Raw genomic sequence first — 19,181 nt, 5'->3', positions numbered from 1 at the left:
CAAATGGATGGAGACTAGAAAGGCTTGATAAAACAACTACCTTGCATGATGTTTGCCAATGTAGGAATTAATTTTCAGCAAGAAGGACCAAAAAGTGTAAATTATCTAAATAATTATACAGAAAGTGCATATTTAATGTTCATATAACATCATGTTGATGAATACTGACATGTCTTTTCTCCTAGGAAAAAGCTAGACCATGCAATCATAGCTGATTTTGAGCAAGTCAAGTAGGAAAATGATTGCTTTAGAATTTTATGACATAGAAATACCAGTAGTTTATTTAATGGTGAGGAAATTGGAGTACAGTGTTGTGACAAAGTGCACAATATGGTTGCTGTCCCAGGCTGAGCCAATAATAGGATTTAAACCTGCACCCTTTCTGTCTTGAGTCTGGAATAATAACCACTATTGGGAAAATGAGCAAAATTAAATCATATTCCAAGTGACCAAGCCAATTCTTTCAGATGATGCATGCTTTGAAAGTCTAATGTGAGTGATCCAAACTAAACAAAGTAATCCAACCTAAATTACGTAATCCAACCTGTACAAAGTAATCAAACCTATTCTTTCCTCTAACAGATTAACTAAATAAATGAATCTTCTTTCATAAACTTACATATGTCACTCACAAGGTGAGTAATATCTGGTTCACTTGAGCCTTTTGTTTTACAGTACCATGGAAACAAACTGCAGGATTGTAATATATACATAGGATGCTAGTCTAAGTAGGATGCAAATCGGATGATGCACTATGGGTTACATACAGTATGAGCCTTTCGATATATAATATAAACATTGAGAGGAATGAGCTATACGGTACCTGCAATAGCAATATTTACATAAGCAGTATAAAACTTGAAATTGGTGAACTGTATGGTATGTCTAGTACGAGTCTTCACATAAGTAGTAACAAAATTGAGAGGTGTGGACTATCGGTTATGTCCAGTATGAGTCTTTAGATTTTTTTTGTTGTTGTTGTATGGTTTAACGGCATTTTTCAGCACAAGATAGGCTATACATGGCGGCCAGTATAATTGGTGGAGGAAGAACCCTGGAAAATCCAGGGAAAAACCACCGACCCACGAGAAGCTACTGGCAGGCTTTCTCACGTACCCACGTTAGCCGAGCCTGAGACTCGAACTCACGCAGACAGAGAGTCTTTAGATAATTAGTATAAAAATTGAGTGATGAACTATAGGGTACATCCCATATGACTCTATACATAAAAAGCATATAAACTGAGCAATAAATGATGGGAAAGGAGCATGTCATCTCTAGATGACCCTTGCTTTATTACACATTGACTTGCATTTGCTTTATATTTTTAGGCATATCATATATTCAGTTCCATTAATCAAATTAATTTAAATTTATATTTTGTATTTTTGCTTTCAATAAAGAAAATTCACTTCGTCATAATGAGTTTTGGATTTATTTGCTAGAAGCAATGAAACTTTTGACCTTAAACAAAATGGTGAGAAATTTGGGATTTACTCCAGGCTAACTTTGGGAATTGAACCCACAACCCTGGTCAAAAGTCCCATGCATTAACCACTGAAACACTGCACTTCCCACTCGTGTAGTTCTAAATAGATTTCTGCTTATATCTCCCAGCATAGGTAAGTGTAGATCCAGAGAGTCATACAAAAAGTTGCCAATTATGTTGTTGTTGTTGTTTGGGTTATACTGCCATTTTCAGCACATGATAGGGTATACATCCTAGCTGGGATGCCTGGTGGAGGAAGTACCCATAAAAATCCCAGGAAGAACCACCATCCGACAGGAAGCTTCCTGCAGGCTTTCTCACATATTCATGCTGGCCAAGCTTGAGACCCAAACCCATGCAGACAGGTGAGATTTCAATAATCTTTAAAGGCAAGTGCCTTAGACCATTCTACCACAAGGGGTTCCTTAATAGTTCCTAAAATAAGATGCAACTGTGAAGTGTATATGTGTCAGTGATTTGTACGTTTAATTTTTTCCTTCAGCAAAATGCAAGGTTGAAACAAAAAGAAAACATGTCAGGATGATCAAAGAATACAACTTAGATTATACGACAGAAAATGATTCATTACTTCATTATAAATCCTTTGAAATATTTCTACTTTTCAGCATTGAAGTATTGAGAGACAATATTGTACTGGACCCAATATGGTTTATTGATGCCTTGAAATCCCTCATCAATGCTCAGCCTAACCTGCCAGAAAGCCCAGCCGACAATGGCTCACAGTCAACCAGCCCTGCTGACAATGTCTCTCAGTCAACCAACCCTGTTGACAGTGACTCACAGTCAACCAGCCCTGCTGACAATGGCTCACAGTCGACCAACCCTGCCAACAATGGCTATCAGACAACCAGCCCTGCCAACAATGGCTCTCAGTCAACCAGACCTGCCAACAATGGCTCTCAGTCAACCAGACCTGCCAACAATGGCTCTCCGACAACCAGCTTCACCACCCATGGCTCACAGTCAACCAGCCATGCTGACCGTACTGTCACACAGAGATGGTACGACTTCAAGGAGAAAGGAATCCTTCATTTAGAACTTGTTGGTTTGTATATTTCTTTTTTGTAGCCTGTTATCATAGTAATATGCATCTCCATTTTATTCCTTGTTAACAAATTTGAAAAAGGATACAGCATTTTGCTACTTGATATGTTCATTTGTTTGTTCATTACATGCTAAGTATCCTGACCATACTAAACTATGATCTTTGAGTCCTAATTCCTGTTTTTTCTGACCTATCTTTTCAGCTGTTTGCTTGTAATACTCTCTGTATGTTTCATATTTCATCAACACAACTGACAATGGTGCTCAGTCAGTCATCCCAGTGCTAAAATTAGCAACATATTGAAATAGTCCAACTTCAAGGAGAAAGGAATTCTTACTGTAGAACTTGTTGGTTTGTTCCTTACTTTAGAACTTTTGGGTTTGTTCCTTCCATACTTTATAACTTATTTCTTTGTAGCATACTTTTCTGGGTGTTATGAAAGTAAGAGTATTTGTTACATTTGGATGGGATTTTTAATTTTATCTGTGTTTTGTTCATTTGAAAATGCAATATTCATTATTCCCTCAGTATCTCGGCCCTTTCATTAATGACACTTCTAAACATTGCTATATGGACCAGCTTACAAGCCACTGCAGAATACAGCAGGCATCATTAGTGAAAGTCATGCCGTATTACTCACTCTGCAGTATCTACTATTCGACTCTGATGGCTCAGTATCTCTTATGCTGACCCCTGGTTTCATTGCTAAAAACAAGCTCCCTTGCATAGGAAATTGTCCTGTCTTGTAATGGATATCTTCTTTGGACCTTTCTCCTTATGGATATATGCTGGACCACATCATAGCATTGAGTTGATACCCTTAATGTATTGAGGTAGTCAAGCGAGATCTGTCTTGCTCTGAATACTCAAAGAAATCAGATATAATATTTATGCTCATGCATCATCCTGGATTTATTGGTTTATTCGCTCAGCCTGCAAGGAACTAACACAAGACTAGATGATTTTTCTTACACAAATGGGTTTACGATTTAGAGTAATTGCGATAAACATCATTCAAGCACAACTGCTTAATGAGATCATGCGATCACAACTGTTCACAGACAGATCATTTATACAGAGTCACTGTCTGAGATCATTGAAGTATGCTGCTCACTGAAAGTCATAAATGCATGTGTAGCAGGTATGGGGTTACATTATCTTACTTTTACCTCAAGAAACATTTTATCTCAAAGAGATCCAGTGTGGTGGAACCTATACGAGTACACAACAGGCTGTCTTCCCAGTTCACCCAGAAGATTAGTATTGACATAGGTTTATCATCTTCAGTAGTTTGTTTTCTTCATTATTTCACCTGCCCTAAACCTCGCCCATATCTCACTCATAGGTTAATAGTCTAAGGCGTTGTCAGCTCCAGGGTACTGGGATGTTACTCATTCCAGTTATTGTCTGTTATTCTATTAGAATGTGTCAGACATTGTATTTAAGATGAAGGCATGTTTTGGAGTAAAATTGGTTACTCGGATAATACATATGGGCATACCAAACCACACCCTCTTCTATTACATTATTACATGAGCCCACAAACTTCCAATTTAGTAGTAACTGATGATTGATGGGATTTGGCACTAAATACTCGATCCATGGAAAGACAACTAGATTTCATCGGACTTCCATCTCAATAAGTATGCAGTACATTTTGCTATTTCTATTGCTTAAAGAAAGCCCAAAGATCTAATTGAAAACTGACTTCAATAAGAAGAGTTTAACCAGAATAACTAGTTTTTCTGAGGACAAGAAATCGTCAATTTGAGAATGCAGGCAAGTCATCTTTTGTAAAATAGATAATAGTCAATTCAGTGACTGAATGTGTGTGTTTGTTTTAGGGATTTGTAACTTAGCTTTAATAATTTTAGTCATATTGCTACAATGTCTGCATTGTGGCAGTTTATGCTATGTCAAGCACTGGAGCTTCATGTTGCTAGTACCATTTTTATAAGTCTTGGATATGACTTGTCTAGGGTTCGAAATCGCAACCTAAATTCAGTGATGGATAACACAAATTCATATTCAATATCTTATAAAATCACTTCTTTTTATCTCACCAGAAGCTCAAGAGAACAAAATCAAAGTCATAAATTATGTCATAATAACCAGTTTGAAATAAAAACTAATTTGAAGGTTTCATCTGTTCAAGTCTGATTATCTGATTCTGTATGGAGAAATTAAAGATAATCTCGTAATTGGTAATTGAAAGGTATAATTGCATATATGTGCTATTCTGCTAAATGTTTGAAATATTTACATTAATTCATTCATTGTACTATATCCTATACATACATTCTACTCACAATGGAATTAAATGCAACAATTGCACTTCAGAATCCATGAGAATATATCTGTCTCTAATGTTTTTAAACATCTCTGTTTTCAAAAGTATCTCAAATCATTTGTTACTAGAACTTCTATAGTGGATCTTAAATCAGTTTCTTTTCTTTCACAGATGCAGTCTGGACACAAGAGAAACATCCAGAACTTCATGCCCACAAAGATCACATCTTGCTAATCATGGAGCAGTTAAATATAATTGCCAAGCCAAGGGCATTCGGTGAGACTGGGGAGAAGGTCAGTTGAAATAAATGTTCCAGTGTTCTAATCCTTTCTTTTTAGTATGCAGATTGTACCTGTTGTCCGAGCCTTACGTGTTAAATAAAATAAGAACACTGCAGTTACTTGACTATCATATCCTTTCCAGATTTTTTTATCTTCTTCTCATCCAGAGTCACAAATTAATCCATTAATTGTCATCTCTTCATACAATTCACCATTTTTCAAAATTATGTTGCAAATATGAAGAGGCTTAGAGCTAAGACCATGACCATCTGTTGTTTTGTCCATGTGTCATTTCTTCTCTCTATGAATCCTAACATTCATCATAGAGTAAAATTTATGTTACAGTTAGTCTTATTTGTATATTCTGCCATGAGCAGCCATATAGTTTTGTGTGACAGTGTAACACAATTTGAAATTTGATCATGATTCTATAATGTTCGTTCACAATGGATAAACCTTTTGAAACTCCTTTACTTCAAATGCCTTTTAAAGAATTATAGCATACTTCTATATTTTATCTTGTTGGACTTCTTGTTAAATTATTTGCAATGATTTTATCTTTCTTAAGTTGCTTGATACATTTGGATTTTAAGAACTTGGGTTTTAGTGCTCATATATATCAAGTGCAGTGTCGACATTATGTTAAACCCTATACATGCATGTGTGCATCCATCCATACGATATGACTGAAACATTGTTACAGCTATGTTAAAACTCAAAATCACATCACATCACATCAATACGTCCATGTAATTCTGAGTGTACATACATCTTTGAAAATGATAAAAATTGCTGAGGCCTATTTCGTCTGTTTCATTGACTGTTAAGTTTTTGACTTGTAGGGACTATATCTTGAAGCTTTTGTCCTGGCATCTATTCTGTATTACTAAGAAGAATATTTAGTTCAGATAATTACTAAGAAGAATATTTAGTTCAGATAATAGGACCCTTTCAATACCCTTTCCTCTGGCATTTTGATTTTGAAAGACTGGTTAAGATATATGAAGTAACAAATATTGTAATTTTGATCCCTGGAGTAAATAGTTGGAATGCTTACCTCCCTTGATAAGTGTGATAGCTCCTGTGTAGCACCTAAAACGATGCAGGATCATTTCAAATCAAAATGCACATCAAGGATGAGTGCTTAAATATTTGAATGTTTAAGTTTTTGATCAGTAAAGGAAGATCATTATCAATATCATGCAAGTCATTTCCTGCTTTTGATCCTGTTTTATATAGCATTACCTGAACCCTCCAGACAACTTGTGTTTTCAATATTTTCATCTGGTTACATTTTGCATGAAATTCATATATTATGAAAATATATATATTTGAATTTTTCCGTTATTTATAATATTTTATTTTCATCTGTTTGTTTAATATACAAAATATACACACAGTAAAGAAAGAGACAATTTTTACAAAAATCAGATTGCATGTTTCTTACAAAATACTGTATACGTATTTCTAATTATTCAATGCGAGACAAGAAATCTTAAGTATCATTTCTTTCTACTAATAACAAGGATCACAGCTGTCGACTCACGACTGTTCAAAAGACTTGACTCTGTAGATTTCAGTTTTGGCTCTTGAGATTCTGGAGTCAAGGGTCAAGGACTCTTCAGCTTTGAACTCTCTCGAGAACCCTGCTATATGTAGATACGTTCGTGTGTATGTGCTATGTGTGTGTGTATATATATATATATATATATATATATATATATATATATATATATATATATATATTTAGGTGGAGAACTACTTCCTTACGCCTTGTATGCTTCGGCAAGTATCTCCTAAAGAAGTTATCTCTTCTGGTCAAGATCTCCAAATGACGAGCACACCAGTCCTGCAGTGTATCTTTAGAGAAAAGTTTTTGCCTTCCCCCATCTTTCATAGGCTTCTTGCTGCCTGTGTAGCTCACTGGCCAGTTGCTAAGAAGAAGGAGACATCAGAAAATCTCATTTTCTGTGGCTGCTGTATTTTCAACCTCGATCTCTTTCACCGATTGACATTGTACTTTGAAAACCATGTTATTTCTGCAAGGATAACAAGGATGGTGATTGATGAAGTCAAGAAACCTGATGCAAAACTTTGCAGCAGAGTTAGAAGGTTCATTACTCAGAATCTCTCCAAGATTACATCCTACCTTGGCCAGAACTTACAGTATGACCTGCATTTAGAGTGTCCACAGATGTGGCTTGCTGATGAGGTGAGTTATCGTCAATATTACTAAATGGCATGGAAATATTATTCCATTAATGCCTTTTCCTGGCGTATTATCATTTTAATATTGTCTTGTTTGGTATAGAAGTGCCTGAGTGATAAATGAGGTCACTCTACCCCACAAGGTAACACTGTCATAGAATGTTCCCAAGTAAGGTATCACATATATATTTAGTACATGACATGGTGTCATGTGACATGATTTACTGTTGTCACTAGTGGCCGTTGCAACAGATGTAGTGTCAAGAGGAAATGTATATTGTTCTTTAAAATTAAAATCAAATATATTCACAGCTTGAACTCTAAAATATCATGTGATATACTAAAATACAGTTTAATTGCTCTGTTTTAAAGATTTACATATAAGATAGCAGTTATTTTGTGTAAGAGAACTTTGATATGATATTTGTTTTAAATGTTATTTTTTATTTACTTTAAATATTGTAGTTGGAATGGGTTTATCTGAAGTATTGAAAGTTGTCTGAAATTTACTATATAACATAAGATTTTACCTGTGTTAAAGATATTTAATAATTTTAAATATATTAAATGAATATATATATATATATATATATATATATATATATATATATATATATATATATATATATATTTAGAGAGAGAGAGAGATTTGTAATGCTCAGACTTCAAGACACCTAGAACATCAATTTAAGTGAATCCAATTTAACCTGACAAAGTTGTCATTTCTGAGCAACTTTTCCTTTATTTGCTATTTAATGCTGACTATAAAGTGAACATTATAGGCACACAATTAGGGTGCTTTCTTTGATCACTTGTTCAATATTTAGAAAACTTTTAGTATTATATGTATTTCCCATAAAAATTTGTTATATCCAGCTAATGAACTATACAGTTTTGTTCATGGATAAATTCTTCTTCCATTTGTGTATTGGAGAGTAATTTATTTATTATTCTTAAAAAGGTGTAAAATCCAAATAGAAGCATTATTTATTTTCTATAAAAAAAATGCATGTACTAATTTTTCATAGATCTGCCTTACATTTTAGTACATCTTATAGGCAAGCAGGACTGAGATCTGCCTTACATATTAGTACATCTTATAGGCAACCAGGACTAAGATCTGCCTTACATTTTAGTACATCTTATTGGCAACCAGGACGTAGATCTGTCTTACATTTTAGTACATCTTATAGGCAACCAGGACTTAGATCTGCCTTACATATTAATACATTTTATAGGCAAGCAGGACTTAGATCTGCCTTACATATTAGTACATCTTATATGCAACTTGGACTTAGATCAACCTTACATATTAGTACATCTTACTAGCATCCAGGACTTAGATCTGCCTTACATATAAGTACATCTTATAGGCAACCAGGACTTAGAGCTGCCTTACATTTTAGTACATCTTATAGGCAAGCGGACTTAGAACATCAATGTTTTATCTCATGCTAAAATAATTGGAAAAGGGCAACAGCTGAATGTACAGGCCATATTTTATCAAAGGAATTTGTTCGTACAGTTACATGTACATGCCATATTTTATCAAAAAAATTTTTTGGTACAGTTACATGTACATGCCATATTTTATCAAAGGAATTTGTTGGTACAGTTACATGTACATGCCATAATTTATCAAAAGAATGTGTTGGTACAATTACATGTACATGCCATATTTTATAAAAGAAATGTATGTGTGGAGATGATGTACATGCCAAACTTTATCAAAGGAATTTGTGGGTACAGTTATTGAGAAATGAATTGGTACAATTATGAAATAAATGTGTGTGCTAGGGTTGAAATGATACATGCATGCCTTCTATTGATGTAATTCATGAGACACAGCCAATTGTATGATATAGTATTGGTGCACAAATCAACTAAATGTTGTTTGCATCTTTCAGAGACCTTTCAGTTGTGGTGTGGTGAAGTTTTGTTTGTGTTGACAACTTGGTTGCATTTCCAGTATGCAAATTGGAAACTGACATAGCCTTATCATCTGTTAATATGCCATTGCCATCCTAGACTTGATAAGCAACAACAAAAACATACTTTGGAATAGACTACCTTTTGGTTATAAATGATTTTATTTCTCAACCTTTTAGGCCATTTCAGGCTGCTACATTTGATGCAATGCAGGATTAATTTTGGTCACCCACCTTGTGTTATGCAATGCCTGAATGCTTGAAGCATATCCTATTTTATGTCTTCATTTAAATTTGGAAGGCATGATTGTGTTATCTTGAAAACAATAGAAATGGCACAATGCCCTTTGCAAGGAAAATCAAAATCTTACCTAGAACAAATCCAAATGTGGAAGCTGGTATGACAAACAACCCAATCCATGACATTGTACTCACTGCAAATGCAAACCAACTGGCATAGCCACAGGCACTCGTGTCTGTCAGTCAGAAAAGGAAATTATTACAGAAATAACTCTGATTCTGCAAATTAGCAAAATGGCTATAATGCACGTGGTTTGGAATCTGGCCCCTAGCCAGTTCTGTGCTATATTTAAAATTTCTTGTGCATGGTCATTTGCTGATTACACATATCAACGCAAAAGGAGATAAATATAAACATTTCTCCATTCTTCTACCACTCAAATTTTATAGAAAACATTTCGTTTACACTGTTTGCATTAGTGCAATTACATTTAGACATTGATGATATTGGTCTGTGATAATATTGACCTTTCTCTTTCTTTAGGCCCATGATCCAGATTCACCCATAACACGTGAGCACATGAATCATGCTCGACTCTGTGTTGCTCTTGTAACTGTTTGTGGAAATGCCCTGAGAGACATTCTCCTCAACCATGTTCCTGCACCTTACACAGACATCTACCAGGCAATCCTGGCCAACCAAGCAAACTTGACCACCAGAAGACAGGTGAGGCCAGGACACTGGCAGAATGCTCTTCTTAACCAGGATCAGATTCAACTGGTTTTCCCAGGAAACCAGGGCCAGAAAACAGGAACAGTGGACCAGTTTGACCTTTCTTTGCTGTATACTCTGATCAGAAATGTCAGCACTGTTACTGCTCCATTGACAAGCTGGGGAAATGATCCACAAGATCAACCAAGAGACACCTCTCTCGGAGCCAGTGTGGAACGAATTCGTTCCTATAGGAACCATATCAGTGGTCATTCCCCGGATGGAAAGCTTAGCCGACAAGACTTGGAAGATTACTGGAACAAGTTCAGAGCTGTGCTTGATGATATTGAAGCTGTAACTGGTAGACAGGTAAACAACCAAGAGTTGGAGAAACAAAAGAGACAGGTGATCTCCGTCTATGAAGCATGTTAGCTACAGATAAAAATCATGCAGCAAGATCAACAGGTACAAAGTACAATTACAGAGTGCATACTATAATGGCAAGGCATAGCTACAACTTGTCATGAATAATGAGGTTGAAAGGTTGGTTTCAGGGCATGAATATGACTTGTTATGAATAATGAGTTGAAAGGATAGTTTTAGGGTGTGAATATGACTTGTTATTAACAATGAGGTTGAAAGGTTGTTTCAGGGCATGAATACATTTTGTCATGAATAAGGAGGTTGAAATGTTGGTTTGGTGAATGTGACTGGTCGTGAACATTGAGATGAATATGAATTGTTCTGAAAAATGAGTTGAAGGATTGGTTTGAGGGCATGAATACGACTATTCATTAATAATGATGGCATTAATATGACTATTCATGATGGATGGCATGAATACGACTATTCATTAATACTGATGGCATGAATATGACTATTCATTAATAATTATATCATGGATAATACTATTCATTAATAATGATGGCATGAATATGACTAGTCATTAATAATGAGGTTTAAAGTTTGGTTTTAGAGTATAAGTATGATTTTCATTAAAATGAATTAAAAGGTAGGTTTCAGGGCATGAATACGACTTGTCATGAATAATACGGTTAAAGGGTTGGTTTTAAGGCATGAATATGACTTGTCATGAATAATGCAATTAAAAGGTTGGTTTCATTACATGAATACTTGTCATGAATAATGCATTTAAAAGGTTGGTTTCTGGGCATGAATATGACTTGTCATGAATAATGCAGTTGAAAGGTTGGCTTCAGTACATGAATTCAACTAGTCATGAATAATACAGTTGAAATGTTGGTTTCAGCACATGAATTTGACTACTCATGAAAAATGAAGTTGAACGTGAATAACATGGTTTAAAGGTTGGTTCACCTTAACCCTTTACCTCAGATATTGTATGGTTTTTTAGCCCTTCAATATACTTGTATCAAAGTAGCACAATGCAGTGCGCTATAAACAGGACACCTGTTACCTGTTTGACTCCATATATATAGGCATGCCTGTTAAATGTTAAGCAGTGTGGTGTATGGTACGTTTCACAACAGTTTTAACCATTTTACATTTTTTGTACACATGTGTTATGTATGGAAAGATTTAAGAGTAAAATGCAATCATTATAGATGTATAATTATTTGTCACGGAAGCATTTGTATGTGCTTTAAAATCTTGAGATAACTTGTTCACCATCAAGTCAGTGAAGCTCAATGACCAACCGTAACTGCCATTTCTCATACTCGAAATTTACAAGTTCTTTGTCTGCATCTACATCACTAAGTCATCAGAATTTGATAATTTATAAAAACTAACTGCTGCCTACATCAATATCAGAGCCTTTACCTAAGTTATTGGAGCTTTCATAGTCATGATTTTCTAATCGTGAAAACGCAGGTAAGTTCTGAACGAAATCCACGTTCTCCATTTTGGAGAGTGGAAAGAATATGGCCCAATTACTTTATATAGATTTCGACCAGTGCATAAACAGTGACCATGTGATCTGACGTAGTGATCATTCACACCAATAAATGTGGTATCTAATGGGGGGACTGCATGAGGTAAATTGTTAACCAACCTGATTAGAATCAGAGCTCTATTGTTCTATGTGAAGATCTAAGAGAGACCACTTAGGAGTCAGGTTCTGGTGACCTATGTTATTACCATAATTACAAATTTTATCAGCCAATCAAATGAAGTCATATCTTTTGTGCTTGGGAGACTGAGCTGTATAGCTGAAGAGGATCAATACTTGCCAAATTATTTGATTCATTTTCAAAATTCGAAAAGCTCCATTGCCATTGGCTAATTCAAAGGTCACAAGAACATGACCCCTAAGTGGTCACTGTCAGGTCTTCACATAGGACAGTGGAAATCTTATTTTAATCAGATTGCATCTTCACCTTCCAATGTGTTTGTATACAATTTAATCTTTTAAGGATTACTTAATGCAATTATTTAACAGCTGTATAACAGTATTTTGTTTGAATCTTGTGGCAATATATGTTGCCCATTTCTTTCTAAGCATAACTATTATGCCATCATATCATGTAAACATTTTAATCACATCACATTTATACCATGTTAATACTATAACGTTTTAACAATTATAGTGTTGTTATACTGTTTGAGGTAAGCATTCATCATTTATCTTAAAAAGTGAATTTTTAAAATAAAATTTAACTTGATTAATATATATTGATGAAAGTATATGATCATATTGATTCAGGAATGTTTTCATTTAAAGTGTTTATGTTCTTTTGTTCCTGTTTTTCATACAGTAATTAATGTAAAGTTCTTTATTTTAATGGAACATGAATTATCTTCTATAGATCTTAAACAATAGTGTATTTTGCCCATAGAGACTTTTAAAAATATGTACCTGTTTTTATCTACATTACTTTCATATCTGTTAAAGCAGATGTTATGACAAGAGGTTCTGTGACATGTATATTACTTGGATGTCGATTGAAATGGACATTTGTAGATGGTACTATGATATGTATATTACTTAGATGTCAATTGAAATGGACATTTGTAGATGGTACTGTGACATCAGTACTTGAATTAAAAGTATCGTTGACTAGAGATTTCATTTTTGATGGAGGAAATTATAGTCATTCCCACTATTATTGTTTGCTTAATACATATTTTATTGAATTTTTTCACTTGGACAACTAGATAGAAAAGAATCTATGTATCTGTACATCATATAAAGTTATGGCCTTTGTTTTAATTACACACTTGTAAATTGCACGGTAGAAACGTTCATTTGCTGAGATACTGTGAAACATTCAGCCTACTTTTTTTCTGACTAAATTCTGGCAGTCACTGGGATTTTTAAAGTGGTAACTATATCAAGAACTGTATTTATTTTTCAGGTCTGACCTGTCAGAAGCTACTTCCCTTGAAGAAGAGGAATGTTTGACTATATGCCAATTACCAGCAGAAATGTTGTCAGAATACATGACTCCATGTCAGGAGTGATTACTGTGTGAGGCCATAATCATATGACTGGTCATTTTTCGATGTGTATGTGGTAGGCAGAGACACAAAACATTTATTGTGACCAATTTTGGTGCTTTCACTGAGGAAAACAAAAAGGAAACTGTATAGTAATGTATATTGAACAATTTCATTAGTTGTCAATTGTGAAATGTTTAATTAGTGATGACTTAAACTCTCTGAACATGTAAGTGCCCAGACTTGAGCTATATTTGTTTAACAGACGATGTATAGTTGTATAACGTATTTGAGGTATAGTTGTATAACACTTGAGGTATAGTTGTATAATACACTTGAGGTATAGTTGTATAATATACTTGAGGTATAATTGTATAATATACTTGAGGTATAGTTGTATAACACTTGAGATATAGTTGTATAATAGACTTGAGGTATAGTTGTATAATATACTTGAAGTATAGTTGTATAATACACTTGAGGTATAGTTGTATAATATACTTGAGATATAGTTGTATAATACACTTGAGGTATAGTTGTATAACACTTGAGATATAGTTGTATAATAGACTTGAGGTATAGTTGTATAATATACTTCAGGTATAGTTGTATAATATACTTGAGGTATAGTTGTATAACACTTGAGATATAGTTGTATAATAGACTTGAGGTTTATTTGTATAAGACTTGATGTACAGTTGTATAGCAGACTTGAGGTATATTTATATAACAGACTTGAGTTACAGTTGAATAATATACTTAATATATCTTATTATGGCATTCCAGCAGGTACTGTGCTGATGTCCTGAATTTATGTACATAAAATGTGCTCTGCAAAATTACCTTTATTGCAGGAAATGAATAAGTAGTTTTTAATGGAATTTTCTTCATAAAGTATTCATTATGTTTTTTTTACCACTGGATTGTTTTAATGATCATATTTCTTTTCATTGTTTTTAGTTCACCTGACCAAAAGACTAACTCTTCATAATATTTTTAGCACCTTCTGGAATAGATGAAAAGCATGATTCAATAAATATTATTAAATAATGGTCACCCTTGTGTGGTGCTACCTATTAAGTCAGTTTCTAATTTACTGCAAGTATCAGACAGATTAGTAATTATATAAACTATAAGTAACTAGCACTAAACAGTATATTGTTGAGTAATACTGAGGTCTTTTTCTCAAAGGATTTGCATTGGTTATTGCTACTATGGTTCTCTTTTGGCGAATGGATAGAAAAATGAGTATCCAATTTTCCTTTACCATTACACCTGAAACATCAACTTTTTGCCAAATCTAATAGACAGGGCAGAAACTTGGTACCGCAAACATTTATTTCCATTCTTGTTTCCCTTTGAATACATTCCCTAATCACATGAACACTAGGCGAAGATTCTACTTTACTCTCTATATTATACCAAGGGCAATAAGTCCTGCCCATTACCTACCCTTGTTACTACTAGGTGTCAACAATTTCTATGCTGTACTGTAATATAGTCAACATTCATGAAAAACCACCCGTAAATCCATGCCAATATCGATATGAATTGGAATCATCCATCAAGGAATTTGCATTTATATTGTGCATTGATTATTCCTGTACAGGTTTTATACATCATTATGAATTGGTAACCTTTCTGGACTTGGTCTGTTCAGACCTCTTGGTACAACATGCTGTCGTTGATGCATGTTGTGATTCACGTTTTTTCTCACACTGCCTATTGCTCACTAAATTACTAAGATGCTGCAATGTTAATTTATTCTTCTTGTGCTTAGGTTTCTGTTTTCATTTTAGTGAAACCTTTTGACAAAGTATAATAAATGCAATAAGTTCAAGGCCAAGGAAGACATGCACAAACTGTGGCTTCTGTGTACAAAAATGTATTTCATTAGTACCATGCAATGCGTCAACCATATGTACAAGAGTGAATGGAATAGTTTTTGCAAAAATAGACAGAGGCAAAGAAAGTGGGTGATGACCACACACAATTTTAAAATTCCTACCGGTAATTATAATATATTTGGGGAGTTTACACCCATTTTAGGCACCCCAGGTGTTGTAAGTTCCTCCGTATGCCCTATCATAGCTATCAGGCCTGTATGTCATGGCAATTTGGTTTTTTAATGGATCCTGTATTATTATATCACCATCCACAATTATCAAACCAGCTGTCTCGTTATCTTAACGAAATATTTGTCTGCCTTGACAGGCCTACAGCCTTGTCTTTCTACCATTATGCTATCCTGGTAATTGGCCATTTGGATTTGGGTAATGAATTCGTCCGTCCAGCCATGACCACAGCACAGACAGTACCAGCACCAACCAGGTCACTTTCTGCACAGCTGGTAACCAACTTTTTTCCTTCTTTTCACTAAATGCAAGTCTGTAGGGTTGGCAGCTCTGAAACATGGTTTATCCTGAAATGGAAGCAGACCATGAACTGGAGACCTTACAAGGTGCATCAACTATAATACTCCTGAAAAATACCAATTCAACATTGGAAAGGCTGGAGTTTAGTTTCAAGTCTACCACAGAAGAATGCTCTCATGGTTATAAAGACAAAGCGTCAATCAGCATTAACAATGAAAAAACGTCTCCATCTTTCTGGCTTCTTTCCCAGTTGACAAAAATGAGATTATCGACATGGAGAATACTCAGGCTGGTAAAAGACAAATTCCACCCAATTATACTGCCTATTTTGTTAAAGGTCGATATGAATGTGTTTTTTCCACATCAAAGCTGTTCAGAATAGTGTCCATCACGTCGTTGATGTTGGATTTGACCTCCTGGCTGGTTTTAGAAATATTGTTAAAATCTTTCAGCCTTCATACCTGGCAGTTGTTGGCCAGAATTGATCAGATCATTAAGCAAGAACCTCACCATTCAGTGGAGAATGCGCAGTCTCACCTGTCAATCTTGACCTGATACGTCATGATGCATGTTTGGCCTCCACATCACTAAAAGTTTCATCATGCTCTGCTTTAAGGATAACTCCATTTGGCTTCCCATTGCTGGTTGGGGGGCAAAAATGAAGTTCTAAGGCAGGCACCTCAAGAATTATCCCTCCATTTTGCTGCTCCACTGTATCCTGACTGAACTCAACTGTCCCTAATTTAACGCACCTACCGCCCTCAGAAGACTTCTGCACTTCAAATCACGCTGGATCAACCGATTACTGTCAAATAAATGGGTCATTCTGGAGGCACTTCGAATTTTGCTTATCAGACTCGATGTTCTGGCCAATTTTCACCCCAGAAAGTTTACCCATATTGAATGGTCTCTTCATTGGTTTTTCATTAGATTTGTATGCTTTGAGGATGTCCAATAATCAACTTCATTGTGACAAGATGGGACCTCGATTTGCCCACCTTTGTACCACTGGGCCACACCAAACACCAGACCCATTGAACTAATGCGGCCTCTTAGCTTTGCTGAAATCTTCACTGAATTTCGATGTTAAGATTTCAATTATCATCTTAATGATTTTCATGACCACAGGCTGTGTTTTCAATGGAAGAGTTGGTTATTGTTCACACGGGGAATCCAATCTTCTCTAGAAGGATACCTGAGGTATAGTTATGATGCTTAACATTACCTCCTCCTGTTACCAATGAACCTAATGTTAAAGGGATTGGGGAACGTATTCTAATAAGTTACTTTTCTCCAAGAACACTAACCCCACCTCATTACTAAAAGACAATTCCAACCATCCCGCTTAAAAACTAGTGACACTTAATGGTGGCATGGGAGAAGTAATTGTCAGGAATTATTGCATTTTGTCGATATGAAATAGAAAAGACAAATTTTCGTCAATAAGTGTTAGTTATCTAGGTGAGTGATACTAGGTCCACTTGGGCCTCTCGTTCCAAGATGTTTGGATTATCTTTTGCAATTATTTTCACCCTTTGTTTTATATTTCTGTTGTTATCAGTAATTCTTATACTTATTTCGTCATCCATGTATTGATGTGTTTAGAAAATAGGTGGCTGTGACTGTAAATGCATATTCATCCAGTCAAACTGAAGAAACTCATGCACCGACCTAAAATAAAATTCAGATGTTCATTTGTTTGAGCTTTTTACTTTTCTGTATTTTGCCATTCTCTTCCGTTCATGATGACAAGTTAAATATGACAACTGCATGTACTCTGTATTTAACAACGGGTTAATTATGCATCGTGTTGTTTCAAAATGTAAAGATGTAACACACTGTTTTAGAAATTATGAACAATGTTGTCTTCAAAGGTGTGAATATTAAAACAGTATGTATTATGTATAGATCTCTAACCCTGCTGTACAAACCTCTCATGCATAGACCTCAAATAAAATTCAAATGTTTAACTGAATGTGCTTTTTTACTTTCCTTTTTACCATTCTCTTCAGTTCTGGTAGACAAGTTAAATAATGAGACAACTTCATGTACCGAAAGTAGGAACAAATGATATGAAAGTTAGCCAAATATAATGGAATCTCGTGGAGAAATGACCAGAAAATGGTAGAAAATACGATTCAGAGTAGTTATATGTAACCATAAAGAATGTGATTGCTTGGATAGATGACCAGAAAATGGTACAAAAAAATACAACTGATAGTAATAATGTGTTACCATATAAAAAGAGATCTAATTGGTGAATACGGATGAAAATGGAGAAGATGCAACTGTTAGTAGTACTGGATAACCATTGCCTACCAAATAGTTTATATACATTTGACATCATTCTTAATAAACGAGCAAATGTGCAAGTCTGATTAACATCTTGTGAATTCTGGTGTTAACTAGGTTGAAGATTAGAGCCAGTTGGTGAACCTTTTCGGAAATTTGCACCGCATCGAAGGTAAAATAATATAGAAATTAAAATGATACCCTATATGTATATTCCATTATCCAGTTATACACTCGGTTGTATGAATTCCTCAGCTGTCAGACCCATAGTTGTTTATAAGGGCCGATCAATGCCAAATTCCTGTCAGATAAATAGTTGTGTTTATAAGGGCTGATTACAATGTGAAATACCCAGCTGTCAGACAATAGTTGTGATTATAACAGCTGATCACTTTGTGAAATCATCGCATGTCAGAAAAGTAGCTGTGTTTATAAAAGCTGATTGCTATGAAATCCTCAACTGTCAGAACAAAAGCTGTGTTAATAACAGTTGATCACTCTCTGAAAGTTTCAAATGTCAGACCAATAGCTGTGCATTTACGGACTGATCACCGTGAAATCCTCAACTGTCAGACCAATAACAATGTTTATTAGGGCTGAATGCTGTGGAAATCCTCAACTGTCAGACTAATAGCTGTGTTTATGAAGAGATTATCATTGTGTGAAATTCTCAGCTTCCAATCAAATAGCTGTGTTTACAACAACTGATCACTGTGTGAAATTATCAGCTGCCAATCAAATAGCCATGTTTATAACAGCTGATCACTGTGTGAAATCTGCAATTATCAGACCAATAGATGTGTTTTAATGGCTAATCACCTTAACCAGTATTAACTAAAATGAAATAAAGTTAAAATTCAAAGGGAGAGAACGATGCTTA

The 19,181-nt window shown here is 34.9% G+C and overlaps 1 protein-coding gene across 1 annotated transcript in view; it reads left to right on the top strand.

The window, feature by feature from the left end:
- LOC149787072 (uncharacterized) overlaps positions 1-17,984 on the top strand; it is a 166,171-nt gene extending 148,187 nt beyond the window's left edge. The window contains exons 10-14 of the mRNA XM_089977600.1: positions 2,116-2,555; positions 5,017-5,138; positions 6,877-7,338; positions 10,047-10,679; positions 13,553-17,984. Coding sequence (XP_089833726.1) covers positions 2,116-2,555; positions 5,017-5,138; positions 6,877-7,338; positions 10,047-10,646 — 1,624 coding nt within the window. The 3' untranslated portion in view covers positions 10,647-10,679; positions 13,553-17,984. The remainder of the gene's footprint in view (positions 1-2,115; positions 2,556-5,016; positions 5,139-6,876; positions 7,339-10,046; positions 10,680-13,552) is intronic.
- Positions 17,985-19,181: the final 1,197 nt, after the last annotated feature.

Source organism: Sinohyriopsis cumingii, chromosome 12 (genome assembly GCF_028554795.1).
Source record: "Sinohyriopsis cumingii isolate HCF-2022 chromosome 12, ASM2855479v2, whole genome shotgun sequence".
In the NCBI taxonomy this organism is placed as follows: domain Eukaryota; kingdom Metazoa; phylum Mollusca; class Bivalvia; order Unionida; family Unionidae; genus Sinohyriopsis; species Sinohyriopsis cumingii.
This window is presented reverse-complemented; position numbering and strand designations above follow the sequence as displayed.